Source organism: Protomyctophum bolini (genome assembly GCF_963924005.1).
Source record: "Protomyctophum bolini genome assembly, chromosome: 5".
In the NCBI taxonomy this organism is placed as follows: Eukaryota; Metazoa; Chordata; class Actinopteri; order Myctophiformes; family Myctophidae; genus Protomyctophum; species Protomyctophum bolini.
In genome coordinates this window covers 38,752,626-38,773,698 of record NC_137866.1, presented here as the reverse complement: position 1 = coordinate 38,773,698, position 21,073 = coordinate 38,752,626, and the positions used below count along the sequence as shown (strand labels likewise).

Here is a 21,073-nt window from a genome sequence, read left to right as displayed (position 1 = left end):
TGGCCCAGCTTGGCTGCGTGTCACAATTTTGTGGTTGGTTTGGTGCGAAGGCTCCACCTGAGGGTTGTCATGGATAAGGGGACCACCCTCGACTGTTCCCTGCTTTGTGTTGCCATCCGTGATGGGGAAGACCGCTGCTGTTGCTAACTGCAAAGCTGCTTCATATAGTGCCTTCACTTGATCGAGTTGCACTGCCCGTGGCTGGGCTGCTGGCAGTACCGGAGTGGCACTGTCTGCTTGTCGTTTGATCTCCCCCCTGGAGTGTCGTGGAGAGCTCGCCTGCCAGTCTGCAGGGCCCCTGTAGGTGTCGGAATGGTAGCCCTGCCGTGTACGGGCTCCACTGTCCTCCTCCTCTTCCTCCTGTGACTGGCTGTCGCTATTGTCACTGAAATCACTGGTCAACTGTGTCTCCCTTACTGAAAGTTCATTCAACTGCGTCTCAATCATACGCAGATATTTTCTGTGTGCCCTCGTTGACTCAGTCAATTCACTGATCAGGTCCATTTTCTGGGAACGTAACCGTTCCAGCTCCCTCTTAACAGAGCATTGAGTGTCGCTGTCGTCTGGCCGTTGCTCTGATGTCCTCATGTCTCCGCTGTCATGAACTTTCACCTCAGCCTCATAAACCATCGACTGTAACCATTCAGCTACTGGATCACTGACATTGGGGCCTTCCTTACAGAACATATCTAATACTGATAATTCAGTCTTGCGTTTGAGTCTCCGCTCATTCGTTTTCTGATCTGCTCTGTATCCATGCACAAGAACCCTTATAATGTTAATGACTTCTGCATCAAAAGTACCCTCCAGAGGCCATGGTCTGTCAATGTCTGGCCAACGCTTGTTAAATTTCTTTGAAATCTTCAAAATATCCTTGCATGAAACTGAATATTTCTCTTGGACAATGTCCACTGGGATTATCCCTGCGTCCATCATATCTACTAAATAGTAAATAATCTAGACACTAGACACTAAACTTTCACAGTCACACTGTGACACACTCATGCTGTGTCTCCTCTCACTCAGTCACAGACATGCACTCATTTGCATACTGTGAGTACAAACTCACTTCAAGACAAACTCTTCCAGCTCTATTTCCCTCCAGCTCATAAGTTTATCATGTGCACAAGGATTTGCAGTGTGTACATCTCCGTCTTCCAGTCTGGAGCCATCACAACTAACGGTTCTTGCAATTGTGTGGTTTACTCAACTTATCCTGTAGAGAAAGTACTGTGGCTCCAATCTGTTTCTTTGTCCTTTGTTTCTCTTCAAACTGTCCATTTCGCTTATAACTCAACTTGCCTCCCATTGTCCTCCTAGGTATGGTTGCAAAAACATCTACTTCACCTTCATGTCTTTATTTCAGTCCTTGTGGTTGTGTCGCCGTAGTATGGTTAGTTTCCCTTTTGCTTGATTTGTCTTCCATCTTCTCGAACTGTTCCTCCAAAAATCGTCAGAAAGATTTGTTAGTCCTGGAGTTATCCGCTTCAGCAGAGTAATCCAGTCCCATCTGGGGTGCCAAATTGTTATGGAAATCAATATATGTCCATCCGGGTGAATGTATATCTTAGAAGTTTATTCAGAAGAACAGCAACAGGCAAACAACATCTCTCAGTCCAGCAGGCCTCAGCCTGGATCCATTACATTCTCCCTCAGTTCCATCTCTCTCTCGTCGTCTTCCTCCCACCAGTCTCCCGAGCTCCCCTCTAGGTCCTTTCTTATACCCCAATACAAACGCTGTCTTGGCTATTGCCCCTCCTCCTGAGACAGGAACTACCTAGTGATACCTATTCAGGCCCAGCAGGGTCTCCTGGCTAACAATAGGTGTGACATAGCCTTTTACATACAACTTGATTTGATTGAGACAGGCTTTAAGGCCAAGGTGTCGTTGCTCACAGACACGACCAGACAGATTAGCATGGAACCATATACTATAGCCTATTAAGACATTTGAGTCTTCATATTTCCCACGACAGTGTGTGTGTGTGTGTGTGCATGCGTGCGTGCGTATGTCTGTGTGTGTGTGTGTGTGAGTGTGTGCCGTGTTCTTGTATGGACAGTACTGTATGTGTGCATGAGTGTTTTGATGTGCGTGGTCACTGGTCAGTGGATGAAATCATGTCTCCGGTCAATGCTTCAGTTCCTCAGGATGGTATTGACAAGAAGAAGCACAGAGACACAGAGTGTCTGTGTGACAGGAAGTCTCAGTTAGCAGCGTTTGTTTTTCTATGGAACGCTGTGTGCACGCTGTGTGCACTGGGTTTGTGATAGTATGTCACCCGCTCCATTATCTCTACTACTGTACATGTGTGTATGCCTGTGTGAATAAATTGCTTCTTGGTAGAATGAGATTAGGCATGCTCCTTCCTTGAACAAAAAAAAACTTCCTAAACACAATTGTTTGATAGTATTGGTTTGAGAAGAATGACACGAATGCCTGGAACTCCTGTGATGAACAAAGAACAAAGTCTTCATTAAAACGGTGAAAATAAACACATCAAACCAATAAGCCATGGGATTTGGTGGATTTGAGCAGTCTTTTATGTTTTCCTTAACAAAGGAAAGTAATACTTTGTAACAACACAACATTTCTTTTTCATATAATCTTTCACTGGTAAATATTTCACAATAACCGCTCCACAGTCGTAAGTGCCATAATGACTCAGGCACCGGAAATGTACTGGAAATGCATTTATACACACAATACATAACGTTTCTCACAGTCGTGAGAAACGGGTTCCAAAATAACCCTACAAGGTCCATGTAGCATTTGTCTTGGAGCAGTACTTCTGTGCTTTTGTTTCAAATTTAATTCTGGGAAAATCACAGAACATACCGGTAGACAGATTCTGTGATGACAGCAAGAGGTGTCGCCAAAAAGAAGAAATGAACGTCACACATTATGACTTTACTCACAGAATAAAGTGTTGGTCTGACCCGCTGTGTTCTTCCCACAGCTCACCCTGTGGAGGAACCTGACCGTGGCCGGCCAGTGGACCCTGAAGCTTCCCGCCGGTGAGCCCGTCCACCACATCATGACCATCGACCCCAACGACAAGAACTTCCTCTACCTCATGACCTCTCACCATGTAAGCTGTAACCTTATAATCCATTGTCTGAATTTTCTTTTGGCGGTTTTATGGTCGCTCTTCTCATAATGTCGCTCTTCTCATAATAAGTATAAAGCAGTATGAATGAATCCTAAAGCCATTTAGACCAAAAGAATGATGACTAATTGTATTAAAGTCTTTATGTCCATGTTATAACCTCAATGTAATTTTGGAGCATTGTTATTTCTCGTTGTCTTATAATATTATGAAGGTATATATTTATTTAGTAAATTAAATATTTTGTCGGTATATAATTGTATGTATATGACAAGCCATAGAAAAAAGTATACTCTGTCGTGTGCCTGTGTCCTACACCAAAAATAGCAGACCTGATCTTGTTGATTGGCTATTTTCGGCCCACGACAGGTGCGACGCGGCATGAATTAAGCGTAAAGCTCCATACAGTGGCCTCGGCTATAACCCTGGTCACTGGTTCTGACAGTCAGCAGTGTGTGTTCACTCACTCTACAACATGTGCCAAGCAGTCGGATCAGCGCCAAGCAGGCCAGAGATGCAGTCGCAACAGGTCTCAATTTGCATCAGTAGAACTCACCTCGGCTCAGTTCAGCTGAGCAATCACATATTTTGTGAACATAACAACTGTGCGGGGAGCTGCACCTTTCCCATGCCGAGTCTGAACCATTACCCCTGTGTAGCGCTGATGTTTATGGGAAGATGTGGACGTACCTTGCCTGTACAATATAGGCTACTGCACATGAGCGAACGCACATAATTGCTCGTTGACTGTGGGAGAGTAAATACTGTATCCATCCAACGCTTGTACTGTCTCCTTCTTATGTAGACCATTAATCAAGCGCTGTTTTGTGATAGATTAATATTCTTATATGACATATTAACCTCAAAGTCAAACTTTAATAATCAGTTAGTTTCGAGCAGGTTGTGACAGAGAAACACAATAACATTACAACAACAACATACTTCAAAAGCATGATTTAAAGAGGCATGAAATCCTAGGCGGATTTTGTAGTTATTTGTTTTCCTGTGCAGGTTAAAAATACAGAAGGGCAAAAACATACCACACTGTGATGTAAGCAACGCAGCTGCAGCTCATAAAAATAACAATGGCTGTGTAACACCGGTGCTCCACTGGGCACGTCAGCGTCGCTTCTCCGTCACCGTCAGGGAATGTTCCCTTTTTAATCAATGAAGGGTGGCTCCACTGCCCGCGTTGCGTTGCGTTGGTGACTGCATTAAAATTGACCCGGTTAGTTTTTTGACGCACGCGACGGAGACGCAACGCGCCCGGTGGAGCCCCGCCGTTAGATTTAGGTGCGTCATTGTGAATGCATTGACTGTTGTCAACAGTATTGTCAGTGTGGTTGGGCACTGGCACACAAATCTAACACGCCCATTATTAATTTTTATTAAAGCTTCATCTATGTTGCATACGTCACAGAAGATAAAAAAAACCATGGCAGGTTGACCTTATAGTAATAAGGTCAACCTGCCATGTTTCTAGCCTTCTGTAATTTATTTTGTACAGGAAAACTAACTTCAAAGTTTGATTAGGTTTTCACTTTATTGTATGGTTTGAAATGTCAAGAGTGTGTGTGTGTGTGTGTGTGTGTGGGTGTGGGTGTGGGTATTTGTCCGGGATTTGCTGATTGTACTCTGTACAGCACCTTAAATGCTGTAAATATTTGTGTCCTTGTATTGTATCTCTTATGTGGACATAAATAAATGATTAAAATGTGTGTGTGTGTGTGTGTGTGTGTGTGTGTGTGTGTGTGTGTGTGGGTGTGTGTGTGTGTGTCTTGTGCATGTACTGTAGATGCTGAAAGTTAAAGTGTCAGACTGCAGTCAGTACAAGAGCTGCAGTGACTGCGTGGGTGCTGTTGATGTCTACTGCGGCTGGTGCACATTGGAGAACAGGTGAGATCACACACGCACACACACACTTGGACAATGGACATGCATGCATGCACACACACACACACACACACACACACACACACACACACACACACACACACACACACACAAACACATACACACACAGCTCCATGCTGACTCCCTCCCAGCACACGCCAACTGAACTTACGAACCACTGACCTGACACATCTCAAGACCTCAGCAAAACCCTCAACAACAACAACTACCCAGCGGTGTAAGAAGTGCTTTGATTCTTTACTTAGGCTACGTAAAACTAGCAACACCATAATATCAAAACAGATAAAAGGCCTTTACTTCTATAAAAGTACAAAAGTATTGGCATCAAAATATACTTACAGTAGTTGTTTAACCCTTTTTGAATAGCCAAACTAAAGTATAAAATAGTGCTTAATGTATGTTTTCAAACTTTGTTTTCATATCTTTGTATACCGGGTATGTACAAAAGAGACTCTATAGCATTGTATCACTCTTATCACTGCATGAGCAAATGTTTTTTATTTAATAATGCCAAATGAGCTTTTAACCACATGAACCCTATTTTTATTTAGAAATTTCCCTGGAGGATAGTCCCTTGAGTTGCAGCAACTCGTTTTCAACAATTAGTCAATGAACAAGCACACATGTCTCTTGTTCTCATTGTCTCTCTACTTCTCCAGTCTTGCCAAACATTTTAGAATCGTCTGTACAGTGTACGCACATCCTTGCACCAATAATTTGAAGAAAAGAATTGCATTCATTGGCCGTACTGTAGATGAATGGGGGATCTGTTCATTGACTCAGGTCGTAATGTTAGTTCTGAAGATATACAAACGATATAAAGCACCAGTTAATTCAAGTTTATTCATAATAACTTTTCATAATCAATCCAGTGCTTGTTTCCCCTGGCTCTACTTTGTTCCAGCGTGAGCCTTGCCAGTAGCTGTTCTGTAGATGTACCGATTAGCTGCGTTATTTATTACCGTTTAGTCAGGGCAATAACATCACCGTTTGGAACGGTCCCATATGGGATGTTGATATTAGCAGTGCTGGAAAGTAACTAAGTATGTGGGCCTTGTTGATACTTTATACATCTACTCAACTACATATCAGAGGCAAATGTTGTTTTACTCCATTACAATTATTTGACATCTTAAGTTTCTAGTTACTTACCGTATACAGTAGCCTATATTCCACTCAAGCACTTCAGCAATTCGAAACATAGCTGATGCATATTCTGTAGCTTCAATTCCTTTTTTTTTTCTTAAAAAAAACAAACTTTTTACTTGTTTCAGAATATATACATAATTGTAGTAATGCTACTTTAACATGAAACAATCAGAGTAGCCACCACTGTTTATTACCGTTTAGGGAGGATACTGTCATAGTTTGGAATGGGATGTGGATGTTAGTGTGTGCTTCAAGGAGTGTCAGTGTGAGAGTGCTCATGGAACAGTGACTTGGCCTGAAGAGCCACCATGAGAGGGTGAGAGAGTGAGAGAGTGAGAGTACACCACCATGATTAATGCTGGTCTGTTAGCCCTGGCTCTGGGCTCACTTCACTGGCTATCTGCCCTGTTTTGCTACTCAGAACAGTGTGTGTGTGTGTGTGTGTGTGTGTGTGTGTGTGTGTGTGTGTGTGTGTGTGTGTGTGTTACTATACTTGTGAGAGCCAAATATCCCCAAAAGTATAGTCGAATTTGAGAAATGGACAATTTTGTGGACAATTGTCCTGGCTGGATTAGGCAAAAATGACAAACAGTTGTAAAATGGCATTCATTAAATGGCCATCCTAAAAGGTTCATGTGCTCACAAGTGTAATAATACAAAAGTGTGTGTGTGTGTGTGTGTGTGTGTGTGTGTGTGTGTGTGTGTGTGTGTGTGTGTGTGTGTGTGTGTGTGTGTGTGTGTGTGTGCGCGTGTGCGTGTGCGTGTGCGTGCGTGTGTGTGTTGCTTGGTGAAACAAGCAGATCATAGCAGATATGAACTAATGTGGGTTGTGTTACAGCTCTGTAGCTCTGTAATGGCCAGAGGCCAGCCAGGTCTCTCCCGTACGGCTGGGAGAGACTACACTGTGAAACCCTGAGTGTTGGTGTAACCCTGAGAGTGCACACTGTCGTCTGCTAATATGCTGGTTGTTTTCCATCTCACTGGTTTGTTGTGTTTTTTCAGGGTTTTTTTTCTTCTTTTTTTTTACGGGGTGACTGAAGGCCAAGCCATCTGGAACAGTGTTTGTCTGCATGTCTGTCTGTCTGTCTGTTTGTTTGTACGAGTGTCCGTCCCCTAAAAAGTAAACCAATCGTAGCTCATGCTGTGATGTGTGGTACGTGACAAATCAGAAAAACCCCGGCCATATGAAAGCCTGAAATGCATGGTGAAGTGAAAAAATTAAACTTAAGAAGTGTGTGAAAGTTGGGTAGTAGTAGTTGAAACCTTTTGTGCCCTGCATACACAAATGCCTCAAGATGAAGCCAAACAAAGACATCGTTCAAATATAGGTTTTGAGAGTGGCATGATATTGTCACCATGATACAATTCGATACATTTTGGGCATTACCCATATACGTATCCTGATATAACATATTTTGAGCACACTACAGCCCTACTTATGAAGTAGTTAGTAGCTTTTGATGAAGTATTTATAAAGATAGCTATTTCCGTTTGTCCAAATGAGGCATAGAACGAAACCATTCTAAGGCATTTACTGTGCACACAAGCAGTTGTCAGTATTGCAGCTTTGGCAGTGAATCTTCACAAATTACACACATACTGTAGTAACTATCAATAGCTGACAATTTTCCACGCTGTTTTTCGACTTGTGTTTGTACCACATAACTCCAGTCTATATTTCTTCCTTCTACCCCCTCTCAGCCTCTCCAGTGGTTTAAAAAGATATTTCTTTACCTAAAGGACAACTTTGTTTTTGTTTTTTCAACCAAGGTTCGTGTTTTAGGTTGTTATTAGATAAAGTAAATGATTGCATGTCAATTATTTTTCATTTGCGGCTTTCTTTAGTTTTCACAAAATCTTTTTGTAAAAACACACATATTTAGCCACTTGAAAAGGATCATGCAGATCCCCTCCATTTTAGTAAAATGGTCTATCTCAAGAGTGTGGCTTAGGCAAAAAAACAGGACTCAAGTCAGTAAATAAATTAGCCTAAGTCAGGTTTATTCCTATTCAATTCTATTAATCCTCTTATGTTTCATAACTAACAGACAGTTTTTGGTGAAATGATTAAGACATATCATATAGTTTTGATTAGGATCAGTTTTTCTTTTCCTGAAACATTTAAGAAGGTGACTATACTGTAGTAAAACTAAGGTTTTCAAATAATTGTAGTAGAGTAAAAGATACATCTCAAAGCCTTTTGAGATGTAATGGAGTATAGAAGTATTAACCAATTTTGGGCGGGAACCCCTTTTGGTGTTTTAAACATTGTTATAATTTAGCTATTGAAAAATACAAGCTCATAGCGCGCCACCGAGTGGCACGCTACGAGCTTGTAGGTCTGCTATTTTTGAAAAATCTTAGATGGGGTTCAGCAGCCTCTCACATACATTTTTTGAAAACACCAATGATACAGAAACATAAGGTTTTTCAGAAAACTGTCAGGATTTTGAAGATTTTTTAAAAATCAGGCCTAATAAAACATAATCAAAAAGTAGAAAAATCTAATAAAACGTACAGTATTTGTACTCAGTAAGTGTACTTATAGTTACATTCTCTGTCTATGTCTCTGGCTGTCTTTTGTGTCCTCGTCCCCCTAGCTGTCTGTCCTCCCTCTGCTCTGTCTCTGTCTATGTCTCTGGCTGTCTTTTGTGTCCTCCTCGTCCCCCTAGCTGTCTGTCCTCCCTCTGCTCTGTCTCTGTCTATGTCTCTGGCTGTCTTTTGTGTCCTCCTCGTCCCCCTAGCTGTCTGTCCTCCCTCTGCTCTGTCTCTGTCTATGTCTCTGGCTGTCTTTTGTGTCCTCCACGTCCCCCTAGCTGTCTGTCCTCCCTCTGCTCTGTCTCTGTCTATGTCTCTGGCTGTCTTTTGTGTCCTCCTCGTCCCCCTAGCTGTCTGTCCTCCCTCTGCTCTGTCTCTGTCTATGTCTCTGGCTGTCTTTTGTGTCCTCCTTGTCCCCCTAGCTGTCTGTCCTCCCTCTGCTCTGTCTCTGTCTATGTCTCTGGCTGTCTTTTGTGTCCTCCTCGTCCCCCTAGCTGTCTGTCCTCCCTCTGCTCTGTCTCTGTCTATGTCTCTGGCTGTCTTTTGTGTCCTCCACGTCCCCCTAGCTGTCTGTCCTCCCTCTGCTCTGTCTCTGTCTATGTCTCTGGCTGTCTTTTGTGTCCTCCTCGTCCCCCTAGCTTTCTGTCCTCCCTCTGCTCTCTCCTTCTGCCCTTATCCTCCTCATCTACAAAAGAGCGTTGATTGTAATGATGGCAGTGGGAGTGCTGGAGAGACCGCACACTGGCTCTTTTGACAAGGAAATGTCAAAAGTGTGTAACGATGAGTGTGTGCGTGGGTATCTGTGTGTGTGTGTTTGTGGGTATGAGTGTGTCTATGTCAGTGTGTGAGCGCACGCATGTGGGTGTAGGTGGGTGTGCGTGTTTGAGTGCACGCTCGTGGGTTTGGTTGTGTGTGTGACTGTGTGTGTGTGTGTGTGTGTGTGTGTGTGTGTGTGTGTGTGTTTGTCTGTGGGTTTATACTGTGTGTTTGTGTGCACACGTGTACACATATGTCTTTGTCTGCCTGTGACATACATGCCTGTGTGTGTGCGTGTGTGCGGGCGCGCTTGCGTTTGTGCACGTGCATGTGCTTGTATGACTGTGTGTGGGTATTGGTATTTGTGCATGTGTGTGTGTGTGTGTGTGTGTGTGTGTGTGTGTGTGTGTGTGTGTGTGTGTGTGTGTGTGTGTGTGTGTGTGTGTGTGTGTGTGTGTGTGTGTGTTTTTTGTGTGTGTGTGTTTTTTGTGTGTGTGTGTGTGCGTGCGTGCGTGTGTTTTGCTTTCTGGATCCATGGAGCTGATGTCATGAATGTGTATGTCTGGTGCAGTGTTTGACTGCTGACTGCTGGGCTCGTGGTGTGGTGGTCCCGTGGGTCACTAGGGGTGTGAAGGGGGTGCCATGCACCCTCAGGCCGAGAGGGCTTCTATCTGGGGCATAGATCTGGGGTTGACGTGTGGGTGTGGATGCTTCTCTTTCTGTTTGATAGAAGGACATGCACTCTGCAAAGAGGAATACATTGACATCGTATCATGTGGTAATCCACCGCTGTCTGCGTGGGTGTCCCTTAGATTTTGTGCATGCGTCTGACGTCTCTATGCGTGTCAGTGCGTAAAGCCAATATGAATGCATGTCTGTGCTGGAGCCTGCATTCTTGTCTGAGCAGTGGCTGCTTGACCCAACCGCAGATAGAAGTTTGGAGTCGATCTAGACTAGAGTCTTTATGCTGCGGTCATTCAGCATTCAAAGGAATGCACTTTTTGTACCCTTTGTTGACCTCCGATCATGTGCCATGTAGCCTGGGATATGTCTACTGGTGTGTGCCTATTAGCGATTTTGTATGCGTGTGTGTGCATAGGTTATAGCATGCATGTGTCCGTGACTGTGTGTGTGTGTGTGTGTATCCTGACAGCCCATATTGTGGGACACGTTTTGGACATTAAACCAGTTCATTGGGGACGCGTGTCTTATTGGGGAAATACTTGTTGGTGCCAATAGGATTTTAATTAGGGTAAGGGTTAGGTTTAGGCATGTATAGTATGTGTTAGGATAAAGAATAGGGTAAGAGCTAAGGTCATGTTTAGGGTTGGGGTTAGACTGGTTATGGTCATGGTCATGGATAAGGGAATGTGGAAGAGGATGTGGAATTAATTTGTGTGGCTATAAGTTTGGTCGTGTGCGTGTACCATACTGTATTCTACATGGACATGTATGTTCAAGTAGACTATGTATACAGAATGTTTATGTGTATTATGTGAATGCCTGTCTATGCACTATGCTGGGAGAACATTCGTATCAGCTGATCTTCTCTTCTTGTCACATCTCTGGTTCACAGACACCCAGGGAGTGGAGACTTTTCTCAGTTCATATTTTAGCTCTTCTTGTTGACTCTGGTTATTTTATGAGGCTGTTTGGAAGGAAACTCTGTGTGCAAAGGAACTGATATGTGGTGAGCGTGACTTTCAGCGTGATTTTGTGCACACTCGCCTTTGTGTGTGTGTGTGTGTGTGTGTGTGTGTGCACGCGTGCGTGCGTGCGTGCGTGCATGCGTGGATGTGTGTTTGAGACACCACATCTGAAGGTGTTTATGAATAATCTAAGTATGTGTGTTAATCAGCATTTACATTATGCTATACGTGATCATTTACACCAGGGGTTTTCAACTGATTGTGAACCAGGGACCACCAGCCTGACTAAGAATCAACCTAGGGACCACTCTTACCACAGGGCTAAGATTAGGGCTTTTGTAACACTTGCTATGCAATGCATCCCTTGTTGTCTATGATTATATGGGCCCATTTTCTAATAATGATGACTCAATCAGACAAGCTGGTACAGTCACCCTTCTTGAGATTCTAACTCCCTTTTCTGTGGGATTTCTTAACCTCAGACTTCACAGTAACTGACAACATTGACACACCCCCACGGAGCAGTGCACAAAAGTTGAATGCACTGTTCATACAAATACAGAATCTTCACTTTGCTACATTACTAATGCACAATCTCGTTACCCATCGGCAAAACAAAGGAAAAACAGTGCCCTCTTTTCCTTTGAATCTGACTTAGAATTATTGATGCGAGTCGACAGTCTGTCTCGAGAGACTACTAAATGCATGGTCAGAGACCACATACCTTCACGGACCACCAGTGGTCCATGGACCCCCTGTTGAAAAACCCCTGATGTACACCCTATCCAAGTTGTTACTGCAGTGGATAATGACTAGAGGAAGCAACGCATGTTTTAAACACTATTTTTAAAAAGAGGAAGGAATAATAGGAGACCATTCTCATGAAGAAGCTAGCCTCACACTGGGCCTGGCACGCAATGCCAGCCTTCTGGTCAGTGAATATGGTTGAGGGACATTCCTGGTCAGTCATGAGATCATGCTGTTTGCAGACAAGTAAATATCCTGGGGACTTATTTGATCGTTTGGTTTTCTCAAAGAAAGCATTTATTTTTTCTTTGTCCACAAAACATTTTCAGAAATCAGGAAAAAATAAATGAATCTTAACCCATTCAGGCCTGACGTCGAAATATAAAATATTCAAAGATTTGTGCCGCATTTTCACGATAAAGAAAAAAAAAAGCAGATCTACAAGCTCATAAAGCGACCAAGTGGCACGCTATGAGCTTGTAGATCTGCTATTTTCCAATAGCTAAAGTATAACATAATGCTTAGTTAAAACACCAAAAGAGGATCCCGCCCAGATTCATTACACATTTTTGTGAGTTTGGTTGCCGGGAAGACACAACATTTATCTTTTGGGGCTTGAGTTGGAACACTTGGGAACCCCTGGGCTAGATCATGGTTTTCCCTGCATGCCGTTCTTTGTTTGTATTCTGTGTAGAGCCTTGTGTGTATTTCCTGTTCCCAAAGATACAAATCCAGAGTTTATTTGAGTGTGAGAATGATGTTTTTTTCACACTTCATGTTCTTGTGAATGGTATTAATCTATTGGACATGAATGTGTGCTGACCCCATCATCATCGTAAATCAAAGTGCAGTAGTACATGATTAACTCTAAAGTCCTCTGTGTTAATATATTCATTTGTATCTCTGAGAGTGTGCAAATGGAACAGCGTACACTATATCTATCTATACTGTATAGATAGACTATGTTAATGCAATATAACTAGTACATCTGCAGTGGTTGGAGGTGGTCTTCCTATACTCTTCCAGGGGTCGACACTGTCTCAGATGCACTTGCCCATCGAGCAAGCACAGGTCATGTTCTACAGACTTGCCCAAAGGTCATGCCCACTTGCCCGAAACTGTTTAACACGGGTTTCTCATAACTCCATGTTTTTGCTGAATACCTACATAGCTATGAAAATGGGTTCACTTGTTATTTTATATTGTTTAATTAAAGAAGACAGAGCAGTCTGGCCACGTTCAGGTGTTATAGGCTGAAAGATATCTTGTGTTGTGTTTATAGACTGGTTGAATAAAGGTCCCTGAATTTCATAACGTAATATGACCAGTCATTATCTCCGCCAGACTGGGAGGCGGAGATTCTGTTTTCGTGTCTGTCCGTCTGTCCGTCCGTCTGTCCGTCCTCATCCAGCCGTCCCAGTAGCCAAATGAGACTCCAGTCCAACCCACATGGTTTTCACTGGATTAATTGAATCTTGACGAAGTCCCCATATAGGCCATGCCCATTTCACACAAACTTTTGCCATGGTGGGTCGCTGCTAACCCAGCCTGGTGGGTCGCTGCTAACCCAGCCTGGTGGGTCGCTGCTAACCCAGCCTGGTGGGTTGCTGCTAGTTGGAAGTGCGGTCGAAATGCGGTCTCGTCTATAGGAGCATATAGGGTTTCGAATCCCGCATGGGACATGATAGAAGTTATGATGGATTGCAATGAATCAAGCCGAGTCATCCTGCGATGGTAGTGTTAGAACACGGGCCACTGTCCTGATGGTGACGGATGGTGTCCTCACAGAGTCCATTGTAGCCGGGATGTTGTGGAGTTTGTTGAGCCGCTGAGACACCATATCGTCAGAGTTTATGAGTTGTGCTGGTGTGGAGGGGATTTTTCTACGGCTTGCAGAGCCATTTAGTTCTATTCTTAGCGCAGCAGCTGACCTCACAGCCCTCCCTAGTCCCCCAGTGGCTGTGAGACAAGAAATCTGGACACTCACTCGCTCTCCTCAAACAAACACATGCTGAGATTCACACCTAATGCACGCACGCACACACACACACACACACACACACACACACACACACACACACACACACACACGCACGCACACACACACACACACACACACACACACACACACACACACACACACACACACACACACACACACACACACACACACACACACACACACACACACACACACACACACACACACACAGACACACAGACAGACAGAGATTGGTAATACTACACTTGTGTGGACATCAACTTTTTGGGATGGCAATTTTAGAAATGCCATTTTACCCCAAACCCTGAAGCCTGAGCTGTACTTAGTTGTATTAGTTTGGCTGCACACCAAACATGACAGATCTACAATAACAGGCAGATAAACAACCAGATCGCAGCATGATGCATTGCAGATCTGCTATTTACCATGCGTGACACTGACATGCAGTTAAGTAGCTATAAATCAGGCATAATTCCAACCCCTAAACCTAACCTCTAAATGCCTTATTCTAATCCTAACCCCAACGTGAATCTTTTCCTAATTGTAAGCCCAACCCTAAAAGTCTTATTTTACCATAAAACTGCCTCGGAATATCTATTTTGCCATCTCCACTTTACATTTGACCCTCACGAGTATGTGTGCACACACGCACACACACGCTCTCTCCCTCTCTGTCTCTTTCCCACTAGTCCCCGTCTCAAATTCTCACACGTTTTTGTTTTAAAGTAACTGTGAAAGTGGGAGAAGTAGTGCTGCGGTCCCCAGGCAGGCCCACTCTGTTGTTCTAACTGACTCCAGCTTCCTTGCAGTGAAAGGACATGTCGTCCTTGCATTCTGCACTACGTATGAACCGCATTGTCCTTGAGAGGCTTATTAGTGCAACAGTAGTGGGAATGTTGGGCCACCCTGCTTGATGAATGCGCTCTCACAATTGTTTTATCTTATGCACAGATCATGCGCAAATAAAGACCCTCCACACACACGAGCATGTTCGTGCACATACGCACACACAGCACACAAATACATGCATGCCACGCACAGATCGCACAGATTAGCAGCAGATAAAGAGACAGGCTGGTACTTCCTTAATTGAATTATTGGAAACTGGCCCCTGATCTTTATAGTGCCTGCAGGGATGGGGTTGTCATGGCGATGTGCGTGACCCGGAGTCAAACAGTGGGGTTGTGTCGAGCCAGACGAGCTGACAGTCCAGGCATGCGTGTGACATTACGAGACTAGAGACACTCATAATAAATCGGTGGGAAGCAGACCATGAATCCCAAGGCTGAGCATTTGTCAAGTGCCAGAAATAGGAAGAGGAAAAACACCAGAATATGCCCTCATTCTCCATGCAGGGAAGTAAAGTTGACTTTAGAGAATCGTTATTTTGGTCGTTAAGGGTGGTATAAATTGCATTGGGTGACTCATTGTGAGGGATGCATCAGTGCATGCAACAACTCAATCCAGCAATTATCCACATGAACGCTAGCGCCCCCTTTTCTGGGTTTCAATGCGTTGTGACTGTGAGCTTGTGGAACTGGTATTTTCAGCAAAGAGAATTTGGTGTAGAGGGGAAAAATGAGCCTGGGGGACCCCGGGCGATGAAGTAATAGGGTTTAAGTTTAAACTGAGCAAACACTTCCAATACGGTCCACACTGCCCACACTACTGAAGGGTCCGGCCATCTAGAACATCGCTGGTCTGTCTGTATGTTCTCTGAGCAGACGGTCTGGTTGTGCCAAGGAAATTAGACCAATCACAATGAACTACACGACTCGGCTGATGCTGCTACTTTGTGGCAGTCGGGGCAAATGTTCTCGCAGGAACATGATTTACTATTCTCTGCCTATTGGGTCACAACCCGAACAACCCTGAGTCGGCTCAATCAAACTTTACAACGTTTGACACGGCAGCAACTCGCTCGCTTTAGTTCGCTCGGTGGTGCCACGTGGCTCAAGTTCTCTTGAGACGGCGGGCCTCCGTCACGGTCTAGTCCATATAGAGTTATATATTTAGGTTATATATTTTAGTCTGCAGTTGTTGTAGGCGAGAGGCAAATACAAATATACACTTCTATAAAATAAATACAAAAACGGGAAATCATCATATAAAGGAAGTAAAAGGGTAAAACATATACAGTAAGGGGTAAAGGGGGTGGGGCTGTGGACTCAGACTTTATTTACGGGGGCCGGTTAGGAAATAAGAAAGAATCAGTTATCAAAAATACAAAACAGTGAACATGAAAACTTTAGCTAAATGTGAAATAATGAAGGAAACATTCCATCCACTACTGTAAGTAGATAAATGTTTTCAATTTATATTTTAAGATTTGGTGTAAGTCCACTTTAGCATGTTTATATGCATCAATACTCAACTGATGCTGCTAAGTGCACAGTAGCACATAACACAACCTATACCTTTTTCATGGCACCCACATCCACATTGACAAAACAGGTGTTACCAATGATACTACTAATTAAAGCGGCATTCCGTTTAGTGTGACAGAGCTGTTCAGTTCCAGTGAGCCAACAAGCACAAAGTAGCACTCTCCTGACTCAGTTTGACCTGAATTTAACACAACCTTAATTATGTTGTGACTAACACCTATATTTTGTGTCAAAATGGCTGCAGTGAAAAAGGTCAGTTGCTGCTTCTTTCACAAACTGCACACCCAGTAACTTCCTATCTATAGCTACAGATTGCACCGGGAAGCCATTGTCACAGTCACAGACTTTTGTCATTTATTGTACAGTCTAGGTCTTGTATTTCTATGTTTTGTTCCCTGGTCTAGTTTTCTTGGTTCTATGTTTGTTTGCTCCATCTGTGTCTCATTTTGTAATCACCCTCATGTGTATATCAGTCTTGTTCCCCAGTCAGTCCTTGTTGAGTCATTGTATCCTGTCACCTGTTTCAGTCTGTTTTTAAGTTGTTCATGTTCACCTGTCTTCTGAATTAAAACACCAATTCATGGTTTTGAATACTACATGCCTGGCTGTCCTGCGTTTGGGTCCTTACCTCACCTACACCGTGACAGCCATAACATTATTTAACAGTCTCTTGTTACTGTCATTCAAGACTACACACTCAGCAACAACCTTTCACTTTTCTATAACTCTGTCCCATGGGCACCAATTTATGATTTTGCCCATGGGTGCTCAACATCAAGAGCCCAGCCGGTGTTGCACAATGTACAACACCGGCACGCAACCAAGTGTAAATCAGGCTTTAAGTGTCACCATCCATTGTTTTTGTAGGTGTACCATCCAGAAGGATTGTGCCCAGGGGCCATTGGCACGCTGTTGGATCAGCATGGGTGAAGGCCCTCAGCAGTGCCCCTCCATGAGCCTGATGCCTCCAGAGATCAGCTTGTCAGCAGACATCAAGGTACCGTTAATGTGCGCCACTTGTGCTTAAAAAAATATATATATATGAGTCTTATCGTCAACCCATTTTTACATGGTAAAATGTTAATGATGTGATAATTAGCCTCTCAGATAGCTGATATATTACGGAGATTATACAATTATTTAAGTCATTACACTTGCGCTGGAAGATTTGACATTGAATTAGTAGTAGAACCCGTTATTATTAGAGGCTGTCATGACGTATGCTTAGAATGTTATGTAGTTAGAACACTGTTGAGCCAGATGCTAGGTTTAATGTTTACCTGGTATCCTAGCTACTTTGTTGGAGATAACTGTTTTCTTTGCACTCTATTTGCTTGACCCGGGCGACCGTAAAGAGTGGCTAGAGAGGCTCCAGCTGGTGTGTAGAAGTGTCCCTGAGCAAGACAATTAACCACTAACTGGTTGCTGTATTAATGGCACTTCCCCACTGGTCCTAATAGTTAGGATGGGTTTAATACAGAGGACACATTTTACGTATGCACAAAATACAGTGACAAATACCCCAAAACGACAAATGGGGACCGATAATAATAATAATAATTTAATCAATCAACGTTTATTTAATTCTCGGAAGACACACAGAGGCTTGAGACCCTCTTCTCCAGTGTGGCAGAGATTGCAAGTTTAGATAAACACAAAACAGTTTTTTCACCATTTGCTGATGTTATTCTATCCCTTACTGACTAGTACAATAATTTTTCATATTGGTCCTTGTTGTCCATTTAACCGATTCCCTCCGAGTCCCACCGCAACTATCGCCTATTACATCTGCAGTCCACAGCAGTAGTGTCCCAACTGACTTGCCGTATTGTTGATACGAGAGCTTTGTCTCAAATCACGGGAAAAATCTCATCTCGGTCCTGCTCAGTTTTCCTGTAGGACCCGGAAGACTTGTGAGACGAGACTTCCAGAAATCTATCCACCTACCGCTCCCGTTCTAAGCTGCGATATCATGGGACTCGGTGGGGACAAAAAATGACCAATGTGAAAAATATCAAATGTACTTAGGGCGGATAGAATAATGGTGAAAAACGATTTTGGACGGAATTTCCCTTTAAGATGACTAAATTAACAAACACAGACAGGTCACAAATCACATCGCATAGTTCATCCACAAAAGTATATAAAAAAGAAAGGTTACGTTTAACCAGAGTTGATATATCAGACTTAAAATGTCCAATAGGGTAACAAAGACTGGCACTTGAACAGAGCCTGTAAATTATTCCAAGTATGCGGGGCACAAAACTATTTGACCATTTACCCTTGTTGTTTGTTGACTAGAGTTAATGTCATTTACTCCAATCTTGCACTTTGTAAGTGGCTTTAGATAAGAATGTCTGCTAAATGCCTAAACTATATATCGTAAAGTAGCACAGACAGGTCATTCATTGGGGATATATGTCCAGTATGTAGGTCAGATCAGTTTGGATAGGTTGAGCAGCTGTTCAATGCACACGCATCAGTCAGAGCCACAGGAAACTTGGCCCAAGGCCGTCTCCCCAAACAGGAAGCAGGAGGCAGGAAGCAGGAAGTCAGTGCCGCAGCCAGGATGTGATCCATTGTTAAGACGATAGAATGTAGTTTTATGAAACTTGTTGCCGCATGTCGCTACCACTTCAGCCACAAGCTGTCTGGCAATGTGTCACTTTTTCTATACGTACACAGATCGAACAATCTTCACTCAAGCATGTACATAACTTATCTTAGATTTTGTTCTGTTTCTTTTCTGTTTTTCCCATTGCTCTCCCTCTCTCTGTCCCCCCGGGCCCCATTTATTTCTTTCCTGAAGACAACGAATGATGGAGCTTGCCCAGAAACAAATTTCACCTACTTCTTTACACCTGTAAACCTGTGATGTGACAATAAAATAGATTTGTGATTCTTGAATTAGCTTGTCTGCTATTTTTCCCCTTCCCTCCTGGCTTTCTCGCACTTCAATTAATTAAATCACGTGCGAGAGGTGTTATGCTACTCATTATACAGTAGGTATCACATACTTCATCACAAACACATTTTTGACATCTGTTTCTTCATGACACATTCGTTTTATCTCTTCTCTGCCTGAACTCGAAACCCGCTCGCAGCCGGCGGTCCGTGCATGCGGCCTGAGAGGGTTGAACCCTCATAATTAACCCCTTAAACCATACATACTTTGTTGGGTCCTCCAGGGGTCCGTACTTGTCTTGGTCCTGGCCTCCTTTTGTCCAATCTAATGTCTTCGCCGAAAATGGCCAATGTAAGCTCACAATTTGTGAGCTTAATTGTGTCACAATTGGATACTTTGTGAGCTTGTAGCTCTGATATTTTTGCCTATTATGACATCCACAGAATATGGGTGCTATTGACAATGGTTAAAATCCAAATGTATACTATCTACAAACTCACTACACATCGTAACGTGACGTAACTCTGAGCTTGGAAATGTTCTATTTTTGCTATTTCTGGAAATGCTTGACAACTTTCACCTACTAACTGTATAATGACAAGCCCCGAAGGGAACCGCAGAGTAAAAGTGGTTAAGATAAATGGATTGTTATAATGTCCCTCTTGTATCTCCTCTGCTCTACTTAGGACATGGGCATTCTGATAAATGGCAGAGTCCCCGATTTAATTGGCTCCCGTGTGGAGTGCGACTACGGCCTGGGCGTTTCCACGGCTGCGACCGTGCACCTGGACTCCGGTCCCCCTCAGATCCAGACCTGCTCCCTGCTCCCCTGGGAGAGCTACCCTCCCATCCCCCCTGGCAGAGGTTAGACTGTAAAACACACACACACACACACACACACACACACACACACACACACACACACACTGAGTTGGCTGTCTGCCAACGCGCCTGCTCACATCTCTTAACTCTCAATAAAACAATTCAGTTACGTGATTTATTAGACTTTTGCGCAATTGTTGGACCGTGAAGGATCAGCAAACATTGGTCTATACGAGCAGTGGAAATCAGTCGCTTGAGGATATATATCACTGTTGTGCTGACAAGTTTGTTATGACAGTGAGATCACCTCCAAATACTTCAGATATTTGTTTTTGTTTATTTTTTCCAGATCATCTCACTGTTCCCGTGGCGATAAAGGTGAACGGTACGTCGGTAGTGTCAGGCAGCTTCATCATCTATGACTGCGAGAGGACCGGTGCCATTTACCCAAAGACACCGTGAGTTACTCACCCGTTCACATGCTCTAAGTCTTCTAAGACTTCTAAGACTTCTTAGAGTCTAAGAAGACATAATGTACGTAAACTGGCCACTGGATCTTAATTATGTCAACGTAGAAATATTTTTGTGTTTTATAACCATTACTCGGGCGGCTTTGGCTCAGGAGGTAGAGCAGGTCGTCCAATGATCCATGGGTCGGCGGTTCGAATCCCGGCTCCTCCTGTCCACATCGAAGTGTCCTTGGGCAAGACACTGAACCCTACATTGCCTCCAATGAGTTGGTCGGTGTGAGCTTTCCACCATTGGTGTGTGAATGTGGGAAGTGAGGACGCTGGCGTTGACTGTTCACCGCTTCACCTCCCAATGTATGAATGAATGAACCATTGTAAAGTGCTTTGAGCACTTTACAAAGCGCTATAAAAATGCAAAAAAAAATGCAATTCATTAAAGTCAGATAAGGTATTTTGGTATGAAAACTATTTTGGTATGCTGCATCATACCGTATGTCTGTCATTTGTAACAAGCCAAACTGCTTGACAATTGTGTGAAAAGGAAGCGACTTGTGATCATTTTGTTGCTGCATGTATGCCTCTATGCAGGCATACATGCAGCACGGCTTGCCCCAACCAATGTGGCGG

At 43.5% G+C, this 21,073-nt stretch overlaps 1 protein-coding gene across 1 annotated transcript in view; it reads left to right on the top strand.

Annotated features, from left to right (window-relative positions):
* plxnd1 (plexin D1) overlaps positions 1-21,073 on the top strand; it is a 118,835-nt gene that overhangs the window by 11,386 nt on the left and 86,376 nt on the right. Inside the window, exons 3-7 of the mRNA XM_080763221.1 lie at positions 2,958-3,089; positions 4,903-5,003; positions 17,117-17,246; positions 19,841-20,018; positions 20,326-20,434. Coding sequence (XP_080619347.1) covers positions 2,958-3,089; positions 4,903-5,003; positions 17,117-17,246; positions 19,841-20,018; positions 20,326-20,434 — 650 coding nt within the window. The remainder of the gene's footprint in view (positions 1-2,957; positions 3,090-4,902; positions 5,004-17,116; positions 17,247-19,840; positions 20,019-20,325; positions 20,435-21,073) is intronic.